The following is a 19,546-nucleotide window of genomic DNA, read 5'->3' on the forward strand; positions in this document are numbered from 1 at the left end:
TCCGGCCCAGCCAGCGGGCCAGTGCCAGCCCCAGAGCACCAGCATGTACAGCGTCCAGCTCAAGCAGGAATCCTACACCTGTCAGTCAGATGGCAGTCCAATATCCTCTTGAATATATCGAGTGTTAGGGGGTTCACAATCTCTGGTAGAAGGCCATTCCATTGGTTGATCAACCTCACTTTCAGTTCTTCCTTATTTTCAGGTTGAATCTCTGCTTGGTCAGTTTCCATCCATTATTCCTAGTCTGGCCCACTGGTGCTCTGGAAAATAGTGTGCCTCCCTCCTCTCTGTGGCAACCCCCTCAAGTCCCTGCATACTGCTATCATGTCCCCCCGGCCCAGTTCCTGCAACCTCTCTTCGTATTTCTTGATTTCTAGTCCCTTTATCATTTTGGTTGCTGTCTTCTGTACCTTTTCCAGCGTTTCTATATCCCTTTTGAAGTGAGGTGACCAGAATTGAATGCAGTACTCCAGCTGTGGTCTGACTAGGGCAGTGATGGCAAACCTATGGCGCGGGTGCCACAGGTAGTGCGTGGAGCCATATCTACTGGAACCCAAGCTGTTGCCCTAGCTCGGCTCCAATGTGCATGTGTGTGCTGGCCAGCTGATTTTTGGCTCACAGAAGGGCTGGGAGGGTGTTTTTGGCTTCCAGAGAGCCTCCAGGGGGCTGGGGGAGAACATTTTTACCCCCCCCCTCAGTTCCAGGGAAGCCTTTGGAAACTGAGAAGAGAGAAACACTAGCCTACTGGGCCCATCAGAAATTATTCTGGGGAACAGGCCATTTCTAGCCTCCAGAGAGTTTCCAGCGGGAGGGGAAGCTGTTTTTGCCTTCCCCAGAAATTGAATTATGGCTGTGGGCTCTCGCACATGCGCAATAGTGCTCATCCACGCTCTTTTGGCACACAAGGAAAAAATGGTTTGCCATCACTGGGCATTATATAGTGGTATTAGTACTTCCTTAGTCTTGGAGTGTATCTCTCTGTTGATGCAGCTTAAGATGGCATCGGACCAGAATATCTCCGGGACCGCCTTCTGCCGCACGAATCCCAGCGACCAGTTAGGTCCCACAGAGTTGGCCTTCTCCGGGTCCTGTCGACTAAGCAATGTCGTTTGGCGGGACCCAGGAGAAGAGCCTTCTCTGTGGTGGCCCCGACCCTCTGGAACCAGCTCCCCCCAGATATCAGAGTTGCCCCCACCCTCCTTGCCTTTCGCAAGCTCCTTAAAACCCACCTCTGTCATCAGGCATGGAGGAATTGAAATTTTCCCTTCCCCCTAGGCTTATAGAATTTATACATGGTATGCTTGTATGTATGAGTGGTTCTTTAAATTGGGGTTTTTAAGATTATTTTTAATATTAGATTTGTTCACATTGTTTTTTTTATTGTTGTTAGCCACCCCGAGTCTTCGGAGAGGGGCCGCATACAAATCTAATAAATACAAATACAAGATTGTGTTGGTCTTTTTAGCTGCCGCTAAATGAGTTCCATATCACGTCTACTATGGCCACTCCCAGACATGCTCCTCCCGGATCTCCATGGTCAAACAAAACCCCAATGTGGCCCTCAATGAAATGAGAGTTTTCCACCCATGTGGTAGCATTTCGCTAACAGTGCCTGGTTCTTCTTGACAGGTGTTTCACGTCCCTCTGGAAGAGCGACGCTACAAGGACAACAGCCAGTTTGGAGAAGGCGATGAGGCCAAAGTCTGCGTGGACATCATGCAAAAGACCGGGGCTCATATTGAGCTTTCCTTGGCCAAGGACCAGGGCCTGTCCATCATGGTGACTGGCAAACTGGACTCTGTGATGAAAGCACGGAAGGAAATTGTCGCTCGGCTTCAGACCCAGGTGACCCATCAAGCTAGCCTCCCTTGCTCCACAGGGTCATTGCGGTGATGGTTCGCCATCACCTGATCCCAATTCAGCACTTAAAACATTGCAATTAACATTATTTCAGAGTGACACGCTGCATCCTTCAAAAACTGGCGGCAAGTCGGATCTTTTGTAGAAGGCTGCCTTCAATAGAATCTTGCCATTGGTCTATTGGCTCAGTTCTGCTGGAACACCTTTGGACAGTCTGGGTCTTACAGATGTTGACATCTGTTTCTCCTCAGGGTAGACAGCATTCTGTAGTCTTACAACATCTGGAAATGCTGTTGTGGCCTGTCGGCTGCTGGCCCCTCCAGCAACCAAATCAAATGAGGCAGCAGTGTGGAAGTCAGGGTCAGCATCAAGGCCGCCTGAGAGCTCCGAGGTTGAAGAGAGAGTAGAGTAGACAGGGGCACTGCCTGGGCCATCTATCAGCCCTCAACGGTCCCCAGATCTTGACACATGGATGTGCAGGAGGCACAGGAGAGGAGAGCAGTAGAAATCTATGGCCCAGTCCTTGGGATGGAAGGGCCACCACTGCTAGCGAAGTCTCATTTTAGCTCTGGGGATAAAAGGCCAGGGGGTGGAAATGAATAGATGGGGCAGGCAACCCAGGAAATAGAGGGTGGGAGAGCAACACTACTGAGGTTGTAAGTCTAGGACTTCACTTGAATGATGATGATCGTTCAAGCTATTCCCACCTGGTCAAATGGACGGCAAGCCACTCCTCCCCAGTCACATGACCATCAAGCCACACCCACAAAAATAAACCACAGCCACAGTGGGGCAGTAAAAATTTTGGCTGCCCATTACTGGTGGCAACTGTGAAGTAGCAGAAGATAGCTCCAGCCAGGTTCTCTTCCGAGTTGACAGCTTGACCTGGTGTAAATTCCTGCTCTTCCTCTGTTTTTCTAGTGAGTCTGCCCGCTCAGATCCTTCAAACCTCTCCATAAATTCCCTCTTTTCCCCAGGCTTCAGCTACTGTCACAATCCCCAAAGAACACCATCGCTTTGTGATCGGCAAGAACGGCGAGAAACTGCAGGAGCTCGAGCTAAAGACGGCCACCAAGATCAACATCCCACGGCCTGAGGACCCCAGCAGCCAGATCAAGATCACGGGCACCAAAGAAGGCATCGAGAAAGCACGTCATGAGATCTTGCTCATCTCAGCAGAGCAGGTGAGCTGGCTGGGTGCCTCTCCTCTCCGAAAGCATCAGGGTGGAGGCGTGGAAATTTTTCAGGAGATTGTTTTGAACGTCTTCTGCAGTTGATGTGGCAATGTCTTGATTCTAGAATGACAATAATAATAATAATAATAATAATAATAATAATAATAATAATAACAACAACAAGAACAACAACAACAGCAACAAGAACAACAACAACAAGAACAACAACAACAATCAGGTTGAAGCTTCTCCGTGATTTTCCCCTTAGGACAAACGAGCAGTGGAGCGCTTGAGCTTGGAGAAGGTCTTCCACCCATTCATTGCTGGGGCTTTCAACAAAACAGTCCAGGAAATCATGCAGGAGACAGGGGCACGCATCAACATACCCCCACCCAGCGTCGGCAAAGATGAGATCATCATTACTGGGGAGAAGGAACCTGTCTCCCAGGCTCTTCTGCGTATCCGCAAGATCTACGAGGACAAGGTAGTGCTTGAGAGAGATCTCAGGGATTGGTGGGTGGGTGGGTCTACACTATTGGGGTATCTGTCATCGTGTTTCTTATTCCGCTCTGGCAGCAGTTTTCTTCCCTATCTCCAGTGGTGAGTTGCTGCCAGTTCGGACTGGTTCACGCAAACCGGTGGCGGAAATTTGCCCCTGCTCACCATACCAGCAGTGATGGCCAGCTGGCCATGGCCCCAAACTGGTCCTCTGGTTGCCACAGCTGGCAAAGAGCCTCTGTGCATGCACAAAGGCCGCACATGCCCAGAGGGTCATTTACGCAACACGGCTTAGTCAAAACACACACTTCTTGATGGTCTTAAGCATAAAACGTATCAGGAAAGACTTAATGAACTCAATCTGTATAGTCTGGAGGACAGAAGGAAAAGGGGGGACAGGATCGAAACATTTAAATATGTTAAAGGGTTAAATAGGGTTCAGGAGGGAAGTGTTTTTAATAGGGAAGTGAATACAAGAACAAGGGGGAACAATCTGAAGTTAGTTGGGGGAAAGATCAGAAGCAACATGAGAAAATATTATTTTACTGGAAGAGTAGTAGATGCTTGGAAGAAACTTCCAGGAGACGTGGTTGGTAAATCCACAGTAACTGAATTTAAACATGCCTGGGATAAACATATATCCATCCTAAGATAAAATACAGAAAATAGTATAAGGTCAGACTAGATGGACCATGAGGTCTTTTTTCTGCCACCAATCTTCTATGTTCTTCAATCTTCTATTCACTTAACAGCCGCACTGATTTGCTTAGTAATTGTGGCCAAAAAAAAAGTTTATAAAATTGGGTGTAACTCATAGAAACATAGAAGATTGACGGCAGAAAAAGACCTCATGGTCCATCTCATCTGCCCTTATACTCACGTACGCATACCTTTTCGGCACCCAAGGAACAAAAAGTTTGCCATCACTGGTTTAAACTCTGTAGTCCTAATGTTAAGAAATTCTGTTTATATATACAGTATATATATATATATATATATATATATATATATAGCACCAGAGGACAAACCAAGAATTCAGTCACCATGTGCTTTACTTCTCAACTGCTCAAGGATAATCGCTCTTTCCAGTAGGATTTTTGGAAGGCTAAGATTAAGGTTGGCTTTGCATCCTTTTCTGGGTTTGAGGAAGCCTCTGAATGTCTTTCAGAAGCGCAAGACCACCACCATCTCTGTAGAGGTAAAGAAGTCCCAGCACAAGTACATCATCGGCCCGAAAGGAAACACCTTGCAAGAAATCCTGGATACCACGGGAGTCTCAGTGGAGATGCCACCCCTTGAAAGCAGCTCGGAGACCATCATTCTGCGTGGAGAGCCGGACAAACTGGGACCAGCCCTAACTCAGGTCTATGCCAAGGTAACCATCTGCCACGATTCCACAAACGCCTAGTCACCTGGGACATTTGACTTGGAATCAGTATACTGTAGTTTGATTTGCCAAAGTCATCGAAAGAAATCTGGCCTTCCCCCTAAAACTTGTGTAAGATAACTGAAAACAAAAAAACCCAAAACTTTAAAGACTAGCTAGTTTAAAAAAAGTAGGACCTGTGCAGAAGTTTATTTTTCTCTCTGTGCATATGTTTTTCCTCTCATTTTTCCTTTGGTTTGGTACCTGCTGTTTTGTTTAAAATAAACTGGTGCTATTCAGGCAGGCTCCATTTGGTTTGGTGAAGGTGAGGCAGGTGTTGGGGCATGGGCGGCCTGTCTGTGCTCCACCCCTTCCCCAAGTAAGCACACGAGTATGTGAATGTCAGAAACTGAAGATTTAACCACTCTGGCTCAGTGTAATTGGACAATCTGCATATCTAACTTAGAAAAAAAAATGAACATGAGTGAGAATGCTGCAACGATGCCGTAATGAAAGCACTCGCTGACATAAAGACACCAGCTGTGGTGTCTTCACTCGAATGGAGACCTGTCTGCAGCCAGGTTTTCGGAGTCACTCTTGTGAACGAAGCTGGTAAACTCTTCTTTCCAACCTGTCCCTTTTCCCTAGGCGAAGAGTGTGATGGTAGCTGAAGTAATGGCCCCAGCCTGGTTACATCGTTTTATAATTGGGAAGAAAGGACAGAATATTGGCAGAATTACCCAGCAATTCCCTAAGGCAAGTATTCCTAAAATAACAAGGCTATAAATAAAAGAGCGAGAATAAAATCTCTGGTTTAACGCATGAAATATTGTTTAAAAATAAAAACATGCATCTCCCTTGTGGATGCAGCAAAAGCACAAATTAAATTTGAACAGTCCATTGGGCTTCTTGCCCCTTTCTTAATAGAACCTAGAACAAGGGTGTCAAACTCAAGGTGCTTAAATCTGGTCCAGGGGTCTGGACTGGAAACATCAAAGGACCAGTTGATGGTGCCTCTGCACCCCAATTTCCCATGGACCATTTTTGTCCTCCTGCAGCACTCTGCCGGCCAAAACAAGCAAACAAACAAATCAATAAATGAAATAAATACAAAAAAATGCATATACCCATATGTGTTATATGACATAAAGAAACAATACAGTCTAGTTCAGATTATATACATGGTGAAAGAAACTAATCTTGTGCGTTTCCTTGATGGATGGCATAGGGAACAAAGCAGATATGGAATAGCAATAGCTCTTAGACTTAGGTACCACTTTATAGTGCTTTACAGCCCTCAGTGGTTTACAGAGTCAGCCGGTACCCCCCAACAATTTTGGGTCCTCATTTTACCCACCTTGGAAGGATGGGAAGCTGAGTCAACCTTGAGTCTGGTGAGATTTGAACTGCAAAATTTCAGTTAGTCAGCAGAAGTAGTCTGCAGTACTGTACTCTAACCATTGCGCCACCATGGCTTTTCAGGTAGCTCTACTAGAAATACTTTAAAACCTCCTCCCACAGAGGAGCAACAAGAACAGACGTTGAAATTGGGTGTGTGTGTGGGTCTCTAACAATGCTTTGAGCTCTAAGTCTATAGCGCTTATTAGCTGTATCCTGAATAACAGAAAGAGAGCTTCCTATAATCTTCTCGTTTGTCCTTACCACTCTCTGTAAGGGCTTTCTGTCTGATGTCCTGCTGCCACCAAATCAAACAGAAATGCGGCTCTCAGTTGTTCCTCTGTAAAAAGTGGCCAGGATAGAAGGAGAAAGACATGCAATCTTAGTGATGGACAAATATGGCTTGTCTTCTTTTAGGTTCACATTGAATTCACGGATGGCGATGAAAAGATCACTCTGGAAGGACCCACCGAGGAGGTGGAATTGGCCCAAAGCCAGATTCAGGAAATCATTCGGGACCTGGTGAGTTCTCTTGTGAATTTTATATGTACTCTTTCTCTCTGTCAGACTCATCGCTCTAGCAGGAAGAGCAAACCCTGTTAGATCCAGATCGGCAATTTATCTGTTTCCCCCTTGGCAGCAGGGTGAAGTGTGGCCAGTGATATTATGAGTGCTGCATGCTGGAGAGATGATGCAGAACTATTTGCATAAGGTGGTGCTTAAAACACCCATAATTGTTCTTTTGGAAGTGTATCTTAAAACTTACTCAAGAAACTAATCCAGAAATTGGAGCCGTGCCTATTCAAATGGGCAGAAGTCCAATGAGAAAACTGCAGACCTGTGGGTTATCTCCCCTCCCCAAACACATACAGTTTGATACCAGCTTTTGCCATGTTGAGAGTGGGGTGATGGCTCAGAGGTTAAAGAGGCTGGGCTTGTTGGCTGGAAAGGTGACAGCCCAGCTTCGAGACCCAGCACAGCGCAACAGTGTGAGCTCCTGGTTCCTTGCTCCAGTTCCTGCCTAACTTGCAGTTTGAAAGCATGCAAATGGGAGTAGCTAAATAGTACCACTTTGGTGGGAAGGTAACAGCGTATAGCAATGATGGTGAACCTTTTTTTTTGGTTCATGTGCCAAAAATTGTGGGTGCGAGGGGGGTGCCACTGTCTGTGTCCATACCCATAATTCCGCATATGCGTGCTTGACCCCTGGCATGCCCGTTTTCCCCTCTCCCCAGGCTTTAAAGCCTTTCTAGGAGCCTGGGGAGGGCGATAACAGCCTTCTTTCTTAAAGAAAATGGCCCATTTACCAGGTTCTGATTGAACCAAAAGGCTCGGGTTTTTGGCTGTCCCCAAGCTCCAGAGCCTTTCTATGAGCCTGGGAAGTGCAAAAATTGCCTCTCCCCCACTCAAGGTCCTCCATAGACTGGAATTGTTCCATTTGCTAACTTCCAGTTGGACCGGAAGTTTTATTTTTATTTTTTGCTTTCCCCAGTCTTCAGAGTCTTTCTAGGAGCGTTAATGGACCATTTCCAGCCTCCGGAGGACCATTTCCCTCGGGTCCCATTTGTTGGGGGTCAAGGGAAAGGGAGGGTTTTGCCTTCTCTTTCTACTCAAGATCCCCATGGACAATTGGTGGGCCACTTTGTGACACAGCATGCTGGACGATAGACTTTGGCCTGATTCAGCATGGCTCTTCTTATGTTCTCTGGGGGAGGTGAGGAAGGCTGTTTTCTCCCTCCCCACGCTCCCAGAAAGGCTCTGGAGCTTGGGGAGAGTAAAAAATGGACCCTCCCCACCCCCTCTGAGCCGAAAACAGGCTGTTACCTGAGCTTGTGTGCCCATCAATATGGCTCTGCATGCTATAAGTTCGTCATCAAGGGCATATAACCACGTGGCCACATGACCACAGAAGTATCTTTCGACAATGCTAGCTCCGTGCGTTAAGAAATAGGTTAGGTTAGGTTTATTGGATTTATATGCCGCCCCTCTCCGCAAACTCGGGGCGGCTCACAACAATAATAAAAAACAGTACAGTACATAATACCAAATCCAATGCCCACCCATCTAGTTACAATTTAAAATTAATAATCTCATAAAAACAGTATATATAAAAAACAGGCACACAAATAGAATTGAGCACTGCCCCTTAAGAGTCACGCATGACTCGACAAAGGAAAATTTTACTTCTAGTTTATTTGTTTTTTTGCCATGTTGCCAAAAAAACTCTGGATTTTACACACACACAGAAAAAAACCCCAAACCCAAGGATCTCTTGGAAAATCTTAGCAAAACTTTATTAAAGTAAGAGCAAATAAATTCCAGTTCAGGGATTCATGCTGAAATCCGTGAACACTGAAAATCCACCAAGAAGCAGTTATGTGTGTGTGTTTGTGTGTTTAAAGATTCTCAGAAAAACTTTGTTGTTGCTAGGACAAGCGAATCAAAGGGCTGGAAGGGACCTTAGAGGTAGAGGGATGTGAGAGCATACCAGACCTTTTTTACATTAGCTCAGGAGTCTCCAAACCTGGCAATTTGAGGACTTGCGGACTTCAACTTCTGTGGCTGGTTCGGGAATTCTGGGAGTTGAAGTCCACAAGTCTTCTGTGCGATTACTGATGCCCGAGAATGAATCCTGTTTGTCTGAGGCTCCGTGTTTTGTCTTGCAATTCTTGTGTCTCACCATCCCGTCCTCTTCTGCAGCTCAGACGGATGGACTACACCGAAGTGCTTATTGACCAGAGATTTCATCGTCATCTGATTGGGAAAAACGGAGCCAACAGTGAGTCTAGAGAGAAATAAAAGAACCCTGAAGGATTTGAGGTGGCTAGGGTGGCATTCATTTTCCTGCCAATTATACGCAACCACTGAATAGCAACTAAATCTTTTCTGTTAACATTTCCCAGCGTGTCCATGAAGTGTCTCAGTCATTCAGGTCACGGTTGCCCCAAAGGTTCTTTTTCAAAAGCTCAACTCTGTTTTACCTTGAAGATGTTTCGCGTCTCACCCAGGAAACCTCTTGCAATTCAGTTCAGAAAGCACCTTTGGGATTTCCCAGACTGACTAGTACACTGATGGTGAATCTTTTTTGGTTCAGGCAGTGTCCCGAGGTCCTGGGATCACCTTTTGTGACCTTCTGATAAGTAAAGCCAGTAGAGAAGCCAGATTAACTTAATATCCATGTTACTAACTGCAGTGATTTACCTGACAGCAAGGAAGGTCATAAAATGGAACAAAACTGATTTAGTAGCTGTCTTGTTTAGCAACAGAAATATTTGGGCTCTATTGTGGTCGTAAGCCGAGGACTGCCTGTATAATAAAACAATTAGCCTTTAAGGAGCCCTAGACCGTATGTTGTTTTTCATTAGGTGTGCAACTTGGGAGCGGAAAGAACAAAGATTTATGGAGAAAACGAATGACACCCTTGCCTTGTGTATTTCTAAAATCTAGCTGTCTTGCTTAGCAACACAAAATTTGGGCTCAGTCACAGTCATATGTTGAGGTGTACCTGTACTTATTTCTTCCTCAACTCTAATCGTAAAGAATTTGTTGGGTTTTATTCGTGAGGAGAGCAGGGAGGCACACCCAATTCATTTTTTAGTTTTAGGGGATCACAACCAACTTCCTCATTATTAACGATCCCGAGGGAGTGTCGTCAAAAACGTGGCCTGCTAGCAAAACAAAAATGCTGATTCCTAATTAATGTTACCCATTCCAAGAAAGGCAGGGATAAAACTCATTTTAACTGTGCAGGGTTGCAGTGGGAAATGGGAAGAGTTGGTTTTACTTTCTTCTGTGCCAAAAAAAAGTTTTTGCTTTTGGGTTTTTTTTAAGTTCTTAAAGTTGCCTGCTTTTGTTAGGTCTGTTAGTCAGATGGTGGCCATTGAATCTGAAACCTGTAATTCCCCCAGTCTTTGGATTTTCCATCACACTTTGCTGGAGGGAAGGGGAGATAGCTGCCCTTTCCAGGGAGAAAAGGACTTCCCTCTAATGCAGGGGTGTAAATTTGATTTCATTGAGGGCTGCACCAGGGTTGTGTTTTATTTCAATGTTTATGGAATTCGCTTCCAGAAGAGGTCGTGACAGCTGCCAGCCTTGATAGCTTCAAGGCAGGATTAGACAGATTCATGGATGCCAAGTGTATCGGTGGTTATTGAAACGGAGGTCCATGTGCCGCCACTATGTTGGTTGAGGCAGGCAGGATTCCCTTGGGTCCCATTTGTTGGGGGTCAAGGGAAAGGGAAGGTCTTGCCTCCTCCTTCTGCTCAAGATCCCCATGGACAATTGGTGGGCCACTGTGTGACACAGAATGCTGGACTCAATGGGCTTTGGCCTGATTCAGCATGGCTCTTCTTATGTTCTTATGTTCTTATGGCACGTGGGCCAGAGATGACATAAAGAGCCCTGTTCTGTAAGGAAGCTGGCTCCTCTGACTGTTTTCAAGCCATTTTTCATAAGACTCAATGGGCTTTGACCTGATTCAGCATGGCTCTTCTTATGTTCAGGGGGTCAGAGTGGGTGTGGCCAGAGTGGGCGGGGTCTGCTCGATATCACTGTCCGGGGAGTGCCTGTGGCGACCTGAGCACTGTGGCAGAGAAAATGGGTTCCCAAGCTCCGTTTCCTGCTCTGATAGACTCCTGCAACCCTCTGCCAGCTCCTTTTTCACTGGCAGAGTCTTTCAGGAGGCTGTTGTAGCTGGAAATGGAGCTTGGGACGGTCCCTCACTGTTTTTAGGATGGCCCTGTGGGCCAGATCTAAGCACCCTGCGGGCCGGATCTGACACATACACACACACACCAGGCCTTGAGCTTGACACCTCTGCTCTAATTACTCTTTTTTCTGTATTCTCTCCCCCTCCCCTCCAGTCAACCGCATCAAGGAACAGCACAAAGTCTCAGTCCGCATTCCTCCCGACAGCGAGAAGAGCAATCTGATCCGGATCGAGGGAGACCCTCAAGGGGTTCAGCTGGCTTGTAAGGAGTTACTGGAAATGGCAGCCCGGATGGTAAGGAGAAGGAGGCACCCAGGCCTGCCTCAAGGATCTCTCTGGCTATTGCCTGGAAACCGTCCTCGGGAAAGGAGGTTTGGGTGCGGGCTGGAACACCTTTCTTGAATGATGGCTTCTCCTAGGAAAATGAACGCACCAAAGACCTGATCATCGAGCAGCGCTTTCACCGGACAATCATTGGGCAGAAGGGCGAGAAAATCAAGGAGATTCGGGACAAGTTTCCAGAAGTAAGGGATTCCCTAGCACAGTGATCGCGAACCTTTTTCCCCTCGGGTGCCAAAAGAGCATGCACGTGCACTATCGCACATTCCTGAGTGCCCACACCCATAATTCAATGCCTGGAGAAAGCAAAAACAGCTTCCCCCAATCCCCGGAGGCCCTCTGGAGGCCGCAAACAGCCTGTTTCCCAACTTCTGGTGGGCCCAGTAGGCTCATGTTTCACTTTCCCCAGGCTCCAAAGGCTTCCCTGAAGCTGGGGGAAGGTAAAAACACCCTCCCCCATCTCCCCCGGAGGCTCTCTGGAAGCTAAAACGCCCTCCCTCAGCCTCTGTGAGAGCCAAAAATCAGCTGGCCAGCACAAACGTGTATGTTGTAGGTGAGCTAGGGCAATGGCTCATGTGCCAGCCGATATGGCTTTGCATGTCACCTGTGGCACCCGTGCCATAGGTTTGACATCACTGCCTTAGAAGCATGTGCATGTTCTTTTGCAAAAAGGAAGGAAGGAAGGAAGAAGAAAGAAAGAAAGAAAAAGAAAGAAAGAAAGAAAGAATTTTCAGATTTCTGGCAAAATTGCAACCTTTCATTTTGATGTTCTAAGTAGGCTTAGTGCTTTATTTTATCTTATATGAAATGTATTTTAGTTTTTATTTCAATTTGTTGCTTTTGTAGCTCAGAGGCTAGAGAATTGCCAGGTGGAAACAATCAAAGTCACTCATGAAAAGCTTAAATCATCAAGTCTATACTAGTATTTATTATTTATTTTTTATTTTTATTTATTACTTGGATTTGTATGCCGCCCCTCTCCGAAGACTCGGGGCGGCTCACAACATGTAAAAGACAAATCATAAGTAATCAACAATTTAAAATTTTAAAGATTTAAAAAACCCCACAAACTAACAGACTCACACACAAGCATACCATATATAAATTCAACGTGCCCAGGGGGGGGGATGTTTCAATTCCCCCATGCCTGACGGCAAAGGTGGGTTTTAAGAAGTTTGCGGAAGGCAGGAAGAGTAGGGGCAGTTCTAATCTCCGGGGGGAGTTGGTTCCAGAGGGCCGGTGCCGCCACAGAGAAGTCTCTTCCCCTGGGGCCCGCCAACCGACATTGCTTAGTTGACGGGACCCGGAGAAGGCCCACTCTGTGGGACCTAATTGGTCGCTGGGATTCGTGCGGCAGGAGGCGGTCTCGGAGATATTCTGGTCCAGTGCCATGAAGGGCTTTAAAGGTCATAACCAACACTTTGAATTGTGACCGGAAACTGATCGGCAGCCAGTGCAGATTGCGGAGTGATGGTGAAACATGGGCATACCTGGGTAAGCCCATGACTGCTCTCGCAGCTGCATTCTGCACGATCTGGAGTTTCCGAACACTTTTCAAAGGTAGCCCCATGTAGAGAGCATTACAGTAGTCGAACCTCGAGGTGATGAGGGCATGAGTGACTGTGAGCAGTGAGTCCCGGTCCAGATAGGGCCGCAACTGGTGCACCAGGCGAACCTGGGCAAACATCCCCCTCGCCACAGCTGCGAGATGTTGTTCTAATGTGAGCTGTGGATCAAGGAGGACGCCCAAGTTGCGGACCCTCTCTGAGGGGGTCAATAATTCCCCCCCCCCCAGGGTAATGGACGGACAGATGGAGTTGTCCTTGGGAGGCAAAACCCACAGCCACTCCGTCTTATCCGGGTTGAGTTTGAGTCTGTTGACACCCATCCAGGCCCCAACAGCCTCCAGGCACCGGCACATCACTTCCACCGCTTCATTGACTGGGCATGGGGTGGAGATGTAAAGCTGGGTATCATCGGCATATTGATGATACCTCACCCCATGTCCTTGGATGATCTCACCCAGCGGTTTCATGTAGATGTTAAATAGCAGGGGGGAGAGGACCGACCCCTGAGGCACCTCACAAGGGAGAGACCTAGGAGTCGACCTCTGTCCCCCCACTAACACCGACTGCAACCGGCCAGAGAGGTAGGAGGAGAACCACTGAAGAACAGTGCCTCCCACTCCCAACCCCTCCAGCCGGCGCAGAAGGATACCATGGTCGATGGTATCGAAAGCCGCTGAGAGGTCAAGGAGCACCAGGACAGAGGATAAACCCCTGTCCCGGGCCCGCCAGAGATCATCCATCAACGCGACCAAAGCGGTTTCCGTGCTGTAACCGGGCCTGAAACCCGACTGCTGGGGACCTAGATAATCGGCTTCTTCCAAGGACCGCTGGAGCTGGAGTGCCACCACCTTCTCAACAACCTTCCCCATAAAGGGAAGGTTGGAGACTGGACGGTAGTTATTAAGCACAGCTGGGTCCAGGGAGGGCTTCTTGAGGAGGGGGCGCACAAGCGCTTCTTTATAGAGTGATGGAAAAACTCCCCTCCCCAAGGAAGCGTTGGTAATCTCCTGGGCCCAGCTCCGTGTCACCTCCCTGCTGGCCGAGACCAACCAGGAGGGACACGGATCCAGTAAACAGGTGGCGGAACTCACAGCTCCAATGGCCTTGTCCACTTCATCAGGTGTCACCAGATCAAACTCTTCCCAGACAGGTGGACAAGTACGTGCCCCAGTCACCTCGACTGACTCGTTGTCAGTCGACTCTGCTATACAATTGGAGTCGAGGTCGGCCCGAATCCGAGCGACTTTATCAGCGAAAAACGAGTTAAAGTCCTCGGCACTACTCTGCAAGGGCTCCCCAACTCCCCCCTGATTAAGAAGGGAGCGGGTCACCCTAAACAGAGCGGCCGGGCGGGATTCCGCTGATGCAATCAAGGCGGCATGGTACGCGCATCTTGCCGCCTTGAGCGCCACTTTGTAAGTCTTAATATAGTATATATTTCAAGAATATCTCGAGGCTGCTTGCTTCTCTGGGAACACCCCAGTAAGGTTTCATGGATCTTGGGATGTGGGGCAGTCTTATGTTTTTTTGCAACAACCCAGGGAATCAAGGCTAGTTCCTTGCTTGACCCCTTCTTCCAGCCTGGCTTCCTAACAAAAAGGCATGCATGCAAGTCTTTCCTCATTTTCCCCCCATGGCAATAGCCCTCTGAGATTTTTATAGACAGTCCTCTATAACTGCAAAGAGCCATAGATTTACTTAAATACTCAGATTAAATTTCTCTGTTTAGCATTGAGCACCATTTACACTCAAAATACTAGACTGAAATGAACAGCTTTGTCTTCTTTACAGCTTTTATTGCATACTTTTATTTGAAAATGTGGTTAGACAAAGATCGGTATGTAAGTTCCAGGGAAAAAAAGCCTGAAAGCCGATAATAGGCAGAAAAATTATTAGTGCTTCATTAGGACTTTAAAAAAAACGCTTCAAAAAAGCTACATTTGGAGCACAAGACACACCCAAATTTCCAGCCTCTTTCGGGGGGCAAAGGTGTGTCTTATACTTCACCTCTCTATCACTTCACCTTACAGGTAATCATCAATTTCCCTGATCCATCACAGAAGAGCGACATTGTACAGTTGCGTGGGCCCAAAAATGAGGTGGAGAAATGTGCAAAGTACCTGCAAAAAATGATTGCGGAGATGGTGAGTCTAGTTGGCTGAACTTCCAGAAAATCCTTTTAGAGTTATTTATGCCATTGGGGTTCTTTTAAAAAAGGCTTCCTGTCTATTTCAGTCATTGGGGCATAGAGAGGAGATACCATCTGATCTCTTTTAGATCGCACCCGCTCTCACAATTCTGCTCGGTGTGGTGAACTACCATGGCACACATTCCTTGCGATGGTTAGGCTAGTAGTGAGGAATGGCAATCTGTATCAGGTGGTCTGTATCAGGTGGTCAAGAAGCAAGTCCACACTTGAAGGTCCAGTTCAACTGATTTGTTGCTAAAAAGCCCACGCCTAGCAATCTTCTCAACTAATGGACAATATCTGCTTGGAGTTAGATGCGGATCAACAGAATCCAAGGGCAGTTGACTCAGTCCACTTGTGGCGATATAGGGATTCTAGGCTGATTCAACTTTTGAATCTGCCCCCAGGTTCTGCCACTCCTACAATATTAGGAGACAAGTAGTGCTGAAGCTCTCTTTCTGTGATGTTAGGTGGTTAACATGCTTCTATGCCAGAGGGGTCAAACTCAAGAACCTATGCACCAAATCAAACCTGTGGGCTATTTAAATCTGGCCAGCCTGGAAATGTCAAAGCACAGCCTGAGTTGCCTCTGCCGGCCAAAACAAGCTGCATGCAGCCATCTCGTTTTCAGCTGCTTGCGCTCTGCCGGCCAAAAACAGGCCATGCGAGAGCCTCCCACAATGCCTGTTTTTGGCCAGTAGAATGCTGCTGAGGCTTGGGAGCAGGGGGGGGGGGGGGGTTTCTGGCTTACCTCACTGCTAGTTCAATTCCTGACTCGCCACAGACGCCCAGTGCTAAAAAGCCAACTTCTGCGCATTTGCAAAAGCAAAAAACAGCTGCACGTGTGCAGAGGCAAAAATCAAAATGTTGCCTCCTATGTTGCCACCAAGAGAAAAGATTTGACGCCGTGTCCAGCTGACCATCACTGCCAGTTTGGTGAGCGGGGGGAAATTCCCGCAACTGGTTCTATAGAACCAGCCCAAACTGGCAGGAATCCACCTCTACCTAGGAGGCTAAAAAGAGGCTGCATGGAGCCTCCCTGCAGTTTTTTTTTTCTGGCCAGCAGAGTCCTGCAGGAGGCCATGGGGGGAGAAAATGAGATGCAGGGAGGCTGCACTCAATCCGCCCTCCACACCTCGTGCCCTACTTTGGCTGGTTAAGTGCTGCAGGAAGCCATTCAGGCTGAAAACGCTTCCACTCCCTGGGCCCCATTTTGACTGGCAGAGTGCTGCAGAAGGCACCTTTCTCTCTCTCTCCCCCCCCCCCCCCCCCTACTGCCCTGCGAAATAGAGCTACAGTGCTGATCTGGCCTTCGGAAGAAATCGCTGTTCTGTACCATAGAGTCAGAACAAGTTCAAAGCTGGGCTACAAGACCAGATACATTAATAGTGGTGAGTAGAGGAGGAAGTAGTATCTCTCTGGCTTAACTCCTTTCCTTTCCTGTTCCTTAGATTGAAAACAGTTTTTCCATCCCGGTTCCCATTTTCAAGCAGTTCCACAAGAACATCATTGGGAAAGGAGGCGCCAATATCAAAAAGGTAAAAGGGGCAGGGTCCCCCCACGTCATCTCTTCTGTGTGCACATACATGCACATGTTGGTAATGGTACCTGGCCCTCTTTATGGAAAGGGTCAGTGGGTCAAGGATTTAAGCCTAGGTATTTAAATCTGAAGCATGGCACTGCAGTTTTATATAAATTAGAGCAAGGGGCTTCAACCTTGGCAACTTTTTTAAACTTGTGGACTTCAAATCCCAGAAGTCCTCAGCCAGTAAAGCTGGCTGAGGACTTCTGGGACTTGAAGCCCACAAGTCTAAAAAGTTGCCGAGTTTGAAGACCCCTGAATTAGAGTACTCACAAGTCACACTGGGTTCCAAAACAGTTGTGATTCTCACGTAGATGGGCCCTCGGCTCTTGGATTTGGAAATTTGGAGATTCTCCCCATATTTGGGACTCTAATCAGGCAAGGCCAATGCCCATTGAGAGTATGTGGTCCGTGTAGGTTCCTATCACCTTGGAGGAGCCCTTTTCACACAACCTCTTGGAGGGCAGCTCATTGCAGAGCTCATGAGAATAGTCTAGCCTTGAGGCTCTGGGGTTTGATGTTGTCTCTTCACAATAGATTCGAGAGGAAACCAATACCAAGATTGACCTCCCTACAGAAAACAGCAATTCCGAGGTGATCCTGATAACTGGGAAGAAGGCCAATTGTGAGGATGCTCGGGATCGTATCTTGGCTATCCAGAGAGAGATGGTGGGTGTGTGAACCATTTTCCTCCTCCTCCTCCTCCACACTCTGAATGTGCTGCCCCCACTCACCCACACATCAGGGCTTGTGTAGACAGATTTATTCTGTCTGTACCCCCAACAGTTCTATTTCAGATTTCCAGTTAAGCCCCAGCTGCAAGCTTAGCACAGTAATTGATCGCGACCAAGTAGATAACCCAAAGCAAAACTGTTGTGGCCCACCAGCAGTCTGTGCAGCTGATAGTGGATCCTGTTTGAGAAGAGACCACCATGGTGATGCGCCAGTAACCTGTGAGGAGGCTGGCGAGGACTCGGTGTCAGAGCCCAAGGTTCAGTCAGGGTCTTTGGAACCTCCAGCATCTTTTGGCAGTGATGAGGAAGGCTTCTTCTCCTCTTCTTAATGCAAGAACCCGCAGAGCTTCCAAGAGGCAGGAGTGGTTACTCCAGAGGAGGTCTCCTCAGGAGTAAGACTTGGGGCTAATTGGCCACTCCCCTAGTCTACTCTTCACCACTGAATTAAATCCACGAGCTGCGGAAACACAAGCAACCATCTGGCCACAACCCACACATGTTGCTTCCATAAAACCTCTGTTGCCTGGCAACACCAGGATGGTGAATTAAAGTAGTGGTGAAATCCAATATTTTTACTACCGGTTCTGTGGGCGTGGTGTGGCTTGGTGGGCGTGGCAGGGGAAGGATACTGCAAAATCTCCATTCCCACCCACTCCAATAGAATAGTATAACAGTTGGAAAGGATCCTGGAGGTCTTCTAGTCCAACCCCCTGCTTAGGCAGGAAACCCTAAACCATTTCAGACAAATGGTTATCCAATCTCCTTTTGAAAAGTCCAGCGTTGGAGCATTTACAACTTCTGGAGGCAAGCTGTTCCACTGATTAATTGTCCTGTCAGGAAAAAAAAATTAGTTCTATGTTGCTTCTTTCCTTGATTAGTTTCTATCCATTCCTTCTCATCCTGCCTTCAGGTGCTTTGGAGAATAGTTTAACTCCCTCTTTTTGTGGCAGCCCCTGAGATATCAGAATCCACTGCTATCATGTAACCCAGTGGTCCCCAAACTATGGCCCGCGGGCTGCATGCGGCCCACTGAGGCCATTTATCCGGCCCGCGGGTGAGTGACACAACACAGTGTTCCATCTAATTTTCTATGAATAAAATGCAGTATTTTGTTAGTAACTAATATCAATCATCAAAAAAGTTGCAAAAGTTTTTTTTCTAATTTTGTCATCCAGTTACATTCATTTTCTTTTAATTAAATCTCCTCTTTAATGTTCTTTCAAAAAGTACACCAATTATATTTCTAACTTATTAACCATTATGCCAAAGTGTTTCCTTCTTTCTTTATACATTTTTCTATAAACCAAGAAAACCTACAATCAGATGTTAACAAAAAAAATTAAAAACAAAACATAAACATATATGAATTTCAGACTTCTTCCCCCCCTGAAAATAGTACATTCCCATTTTGTTTTTTACTTTAAAATAAGGTGTGTGCAATGTGCATAAGGATTTGTTCATAGTTTTTTTTAATAGTCCGGCCCTCCAACAGTCCGAGGGACAGTGAACTGGCCCCCGGTGTAATAAGTTTGGGGACCCCTGATGTAACCCCGTCCTTCTTTTTGTCATACCCAATTCCAGCAACCAGTCTTTAGATGTTTTAGCCTCCAGTCTCCTTATTTTCTTTGTTGCTCTTCTCGGCAATCTTCCTAGAATTGCAAATATCTTTTTTACATCATGGCGATGTAATACTGGATGCAATATTCCAAGTGTGTCCTTACCAAGGCATTACAAAGTGGTATTAACATCTCACATAACTTGAGTCTATCTCTCTGTTTAAGCAGCCTAGAATCTCTTGGGCTTTTTTGGCAGCTGCAGCACACATCAGGCTCATATTTAAACGATTGTCCACTAGGACTCGATATCTTTCACGATTACTATTATTGAGCGATGTACCACATATACTGTACTTGTGCATTTTGTTTTTCTTGCCTAAATGTAGAACCTCACTTTTTTCACCTTTACTGCTGTGTCTCATCAAAGGGTATCTATCACCTGTTGGAATAAGGATCACAAATCTGTGGGGTCCTTGACGCTCTCTTGAGCTTGATGGTTTTCTTGCACATGTTTGATTAGTGAAACTAGGTAACGTCACCACAACACTGATAACGTTACCTAGCTTGGTAACGA

The 19,546-nt window shown here is 46.8% G+C and overlaps 1 protein-coding gene across 5 annotated transcripts in view; it reads left to right on the top strand.

Moving 5' to 3' along the window:
* The window catches only part of LOC139154660 (vigilin-like), a 78,274-nt gene that overhangs the window by 39,013 nt on the left and 19,715 nt on the right, over positions 1 to 19,546 (top strand). For all 5 annotated transcript variants that reach the window (XR_011556952.1, XR_011556953.1, XM_070729521.1 and 2 more), the window contains exons 5-16: positions 1,630 to 1,845; positions 2,838 to 3,044; positions 3,304 to 3,519; positions 4,702 to 4,908; positions 5,548 to 5,655; positions 6,715 to 6,819; positions 8,998 to 9,076; positions 11,160 to 11,299; positions 11,425 to 11,529; positions 14,943 to 15,056; positions 16,552 to 16,638; positions 17,220 to 17,351. Coding sequence is in view for 3 of the 5 variants with exons in the window: in XM_070729521.1 (XP_070585622.1) it covers positions 1,630 to 1,845; positions 2,838 to 3,044; positions 3,304 to 3,519; positions 4,702 to 4,908; positions 5,548 to 5,655; positions 6,715 to 6,819; positions 8,998 to 9,076; positions 11,160 to 11,299; positions 11,425 to 11,529; positions 14,943 to 15,056; positions 16,552 to 16,638; positions 17,220 to 17,351 (1,716 nt within the window). In the remaining 2 variants the exon portion in view is untranslated. The remainder of the gene's footprint in view (positions 1 to 1,629; positions 1,846 to 2,837; positions 3,045 to 3,303; positions 3,520 to 4,701; positions 4,909 to 5,547; positions 5,656 to 6,714; positions 6,820 to 8,997; positions 9,077 to 11,159; positions 11,300 to 11,424; positions 11,530 to 14,942; positions 15,057 to 16,551; positions 16,639 to 17,219; positions 17,352 to 19,546) is intronic.

Source organism: Erythrolamprus reginae, chromosome Z (genome assembly GCF_031021105.1).
Source record: "Erythrolamprus reginae isolate rEryReg1 chromosome Z, rEryReg1.hap1, whole genome shotgun sequence".
NCBI classification, from domain to species: domain Eukaryota; kingdom Metazoa; phylum Chordata; class Lepidosauria; order Squamata; family Dipsadidae; genus Erythrolamprus; species Erythrolamprus reginae.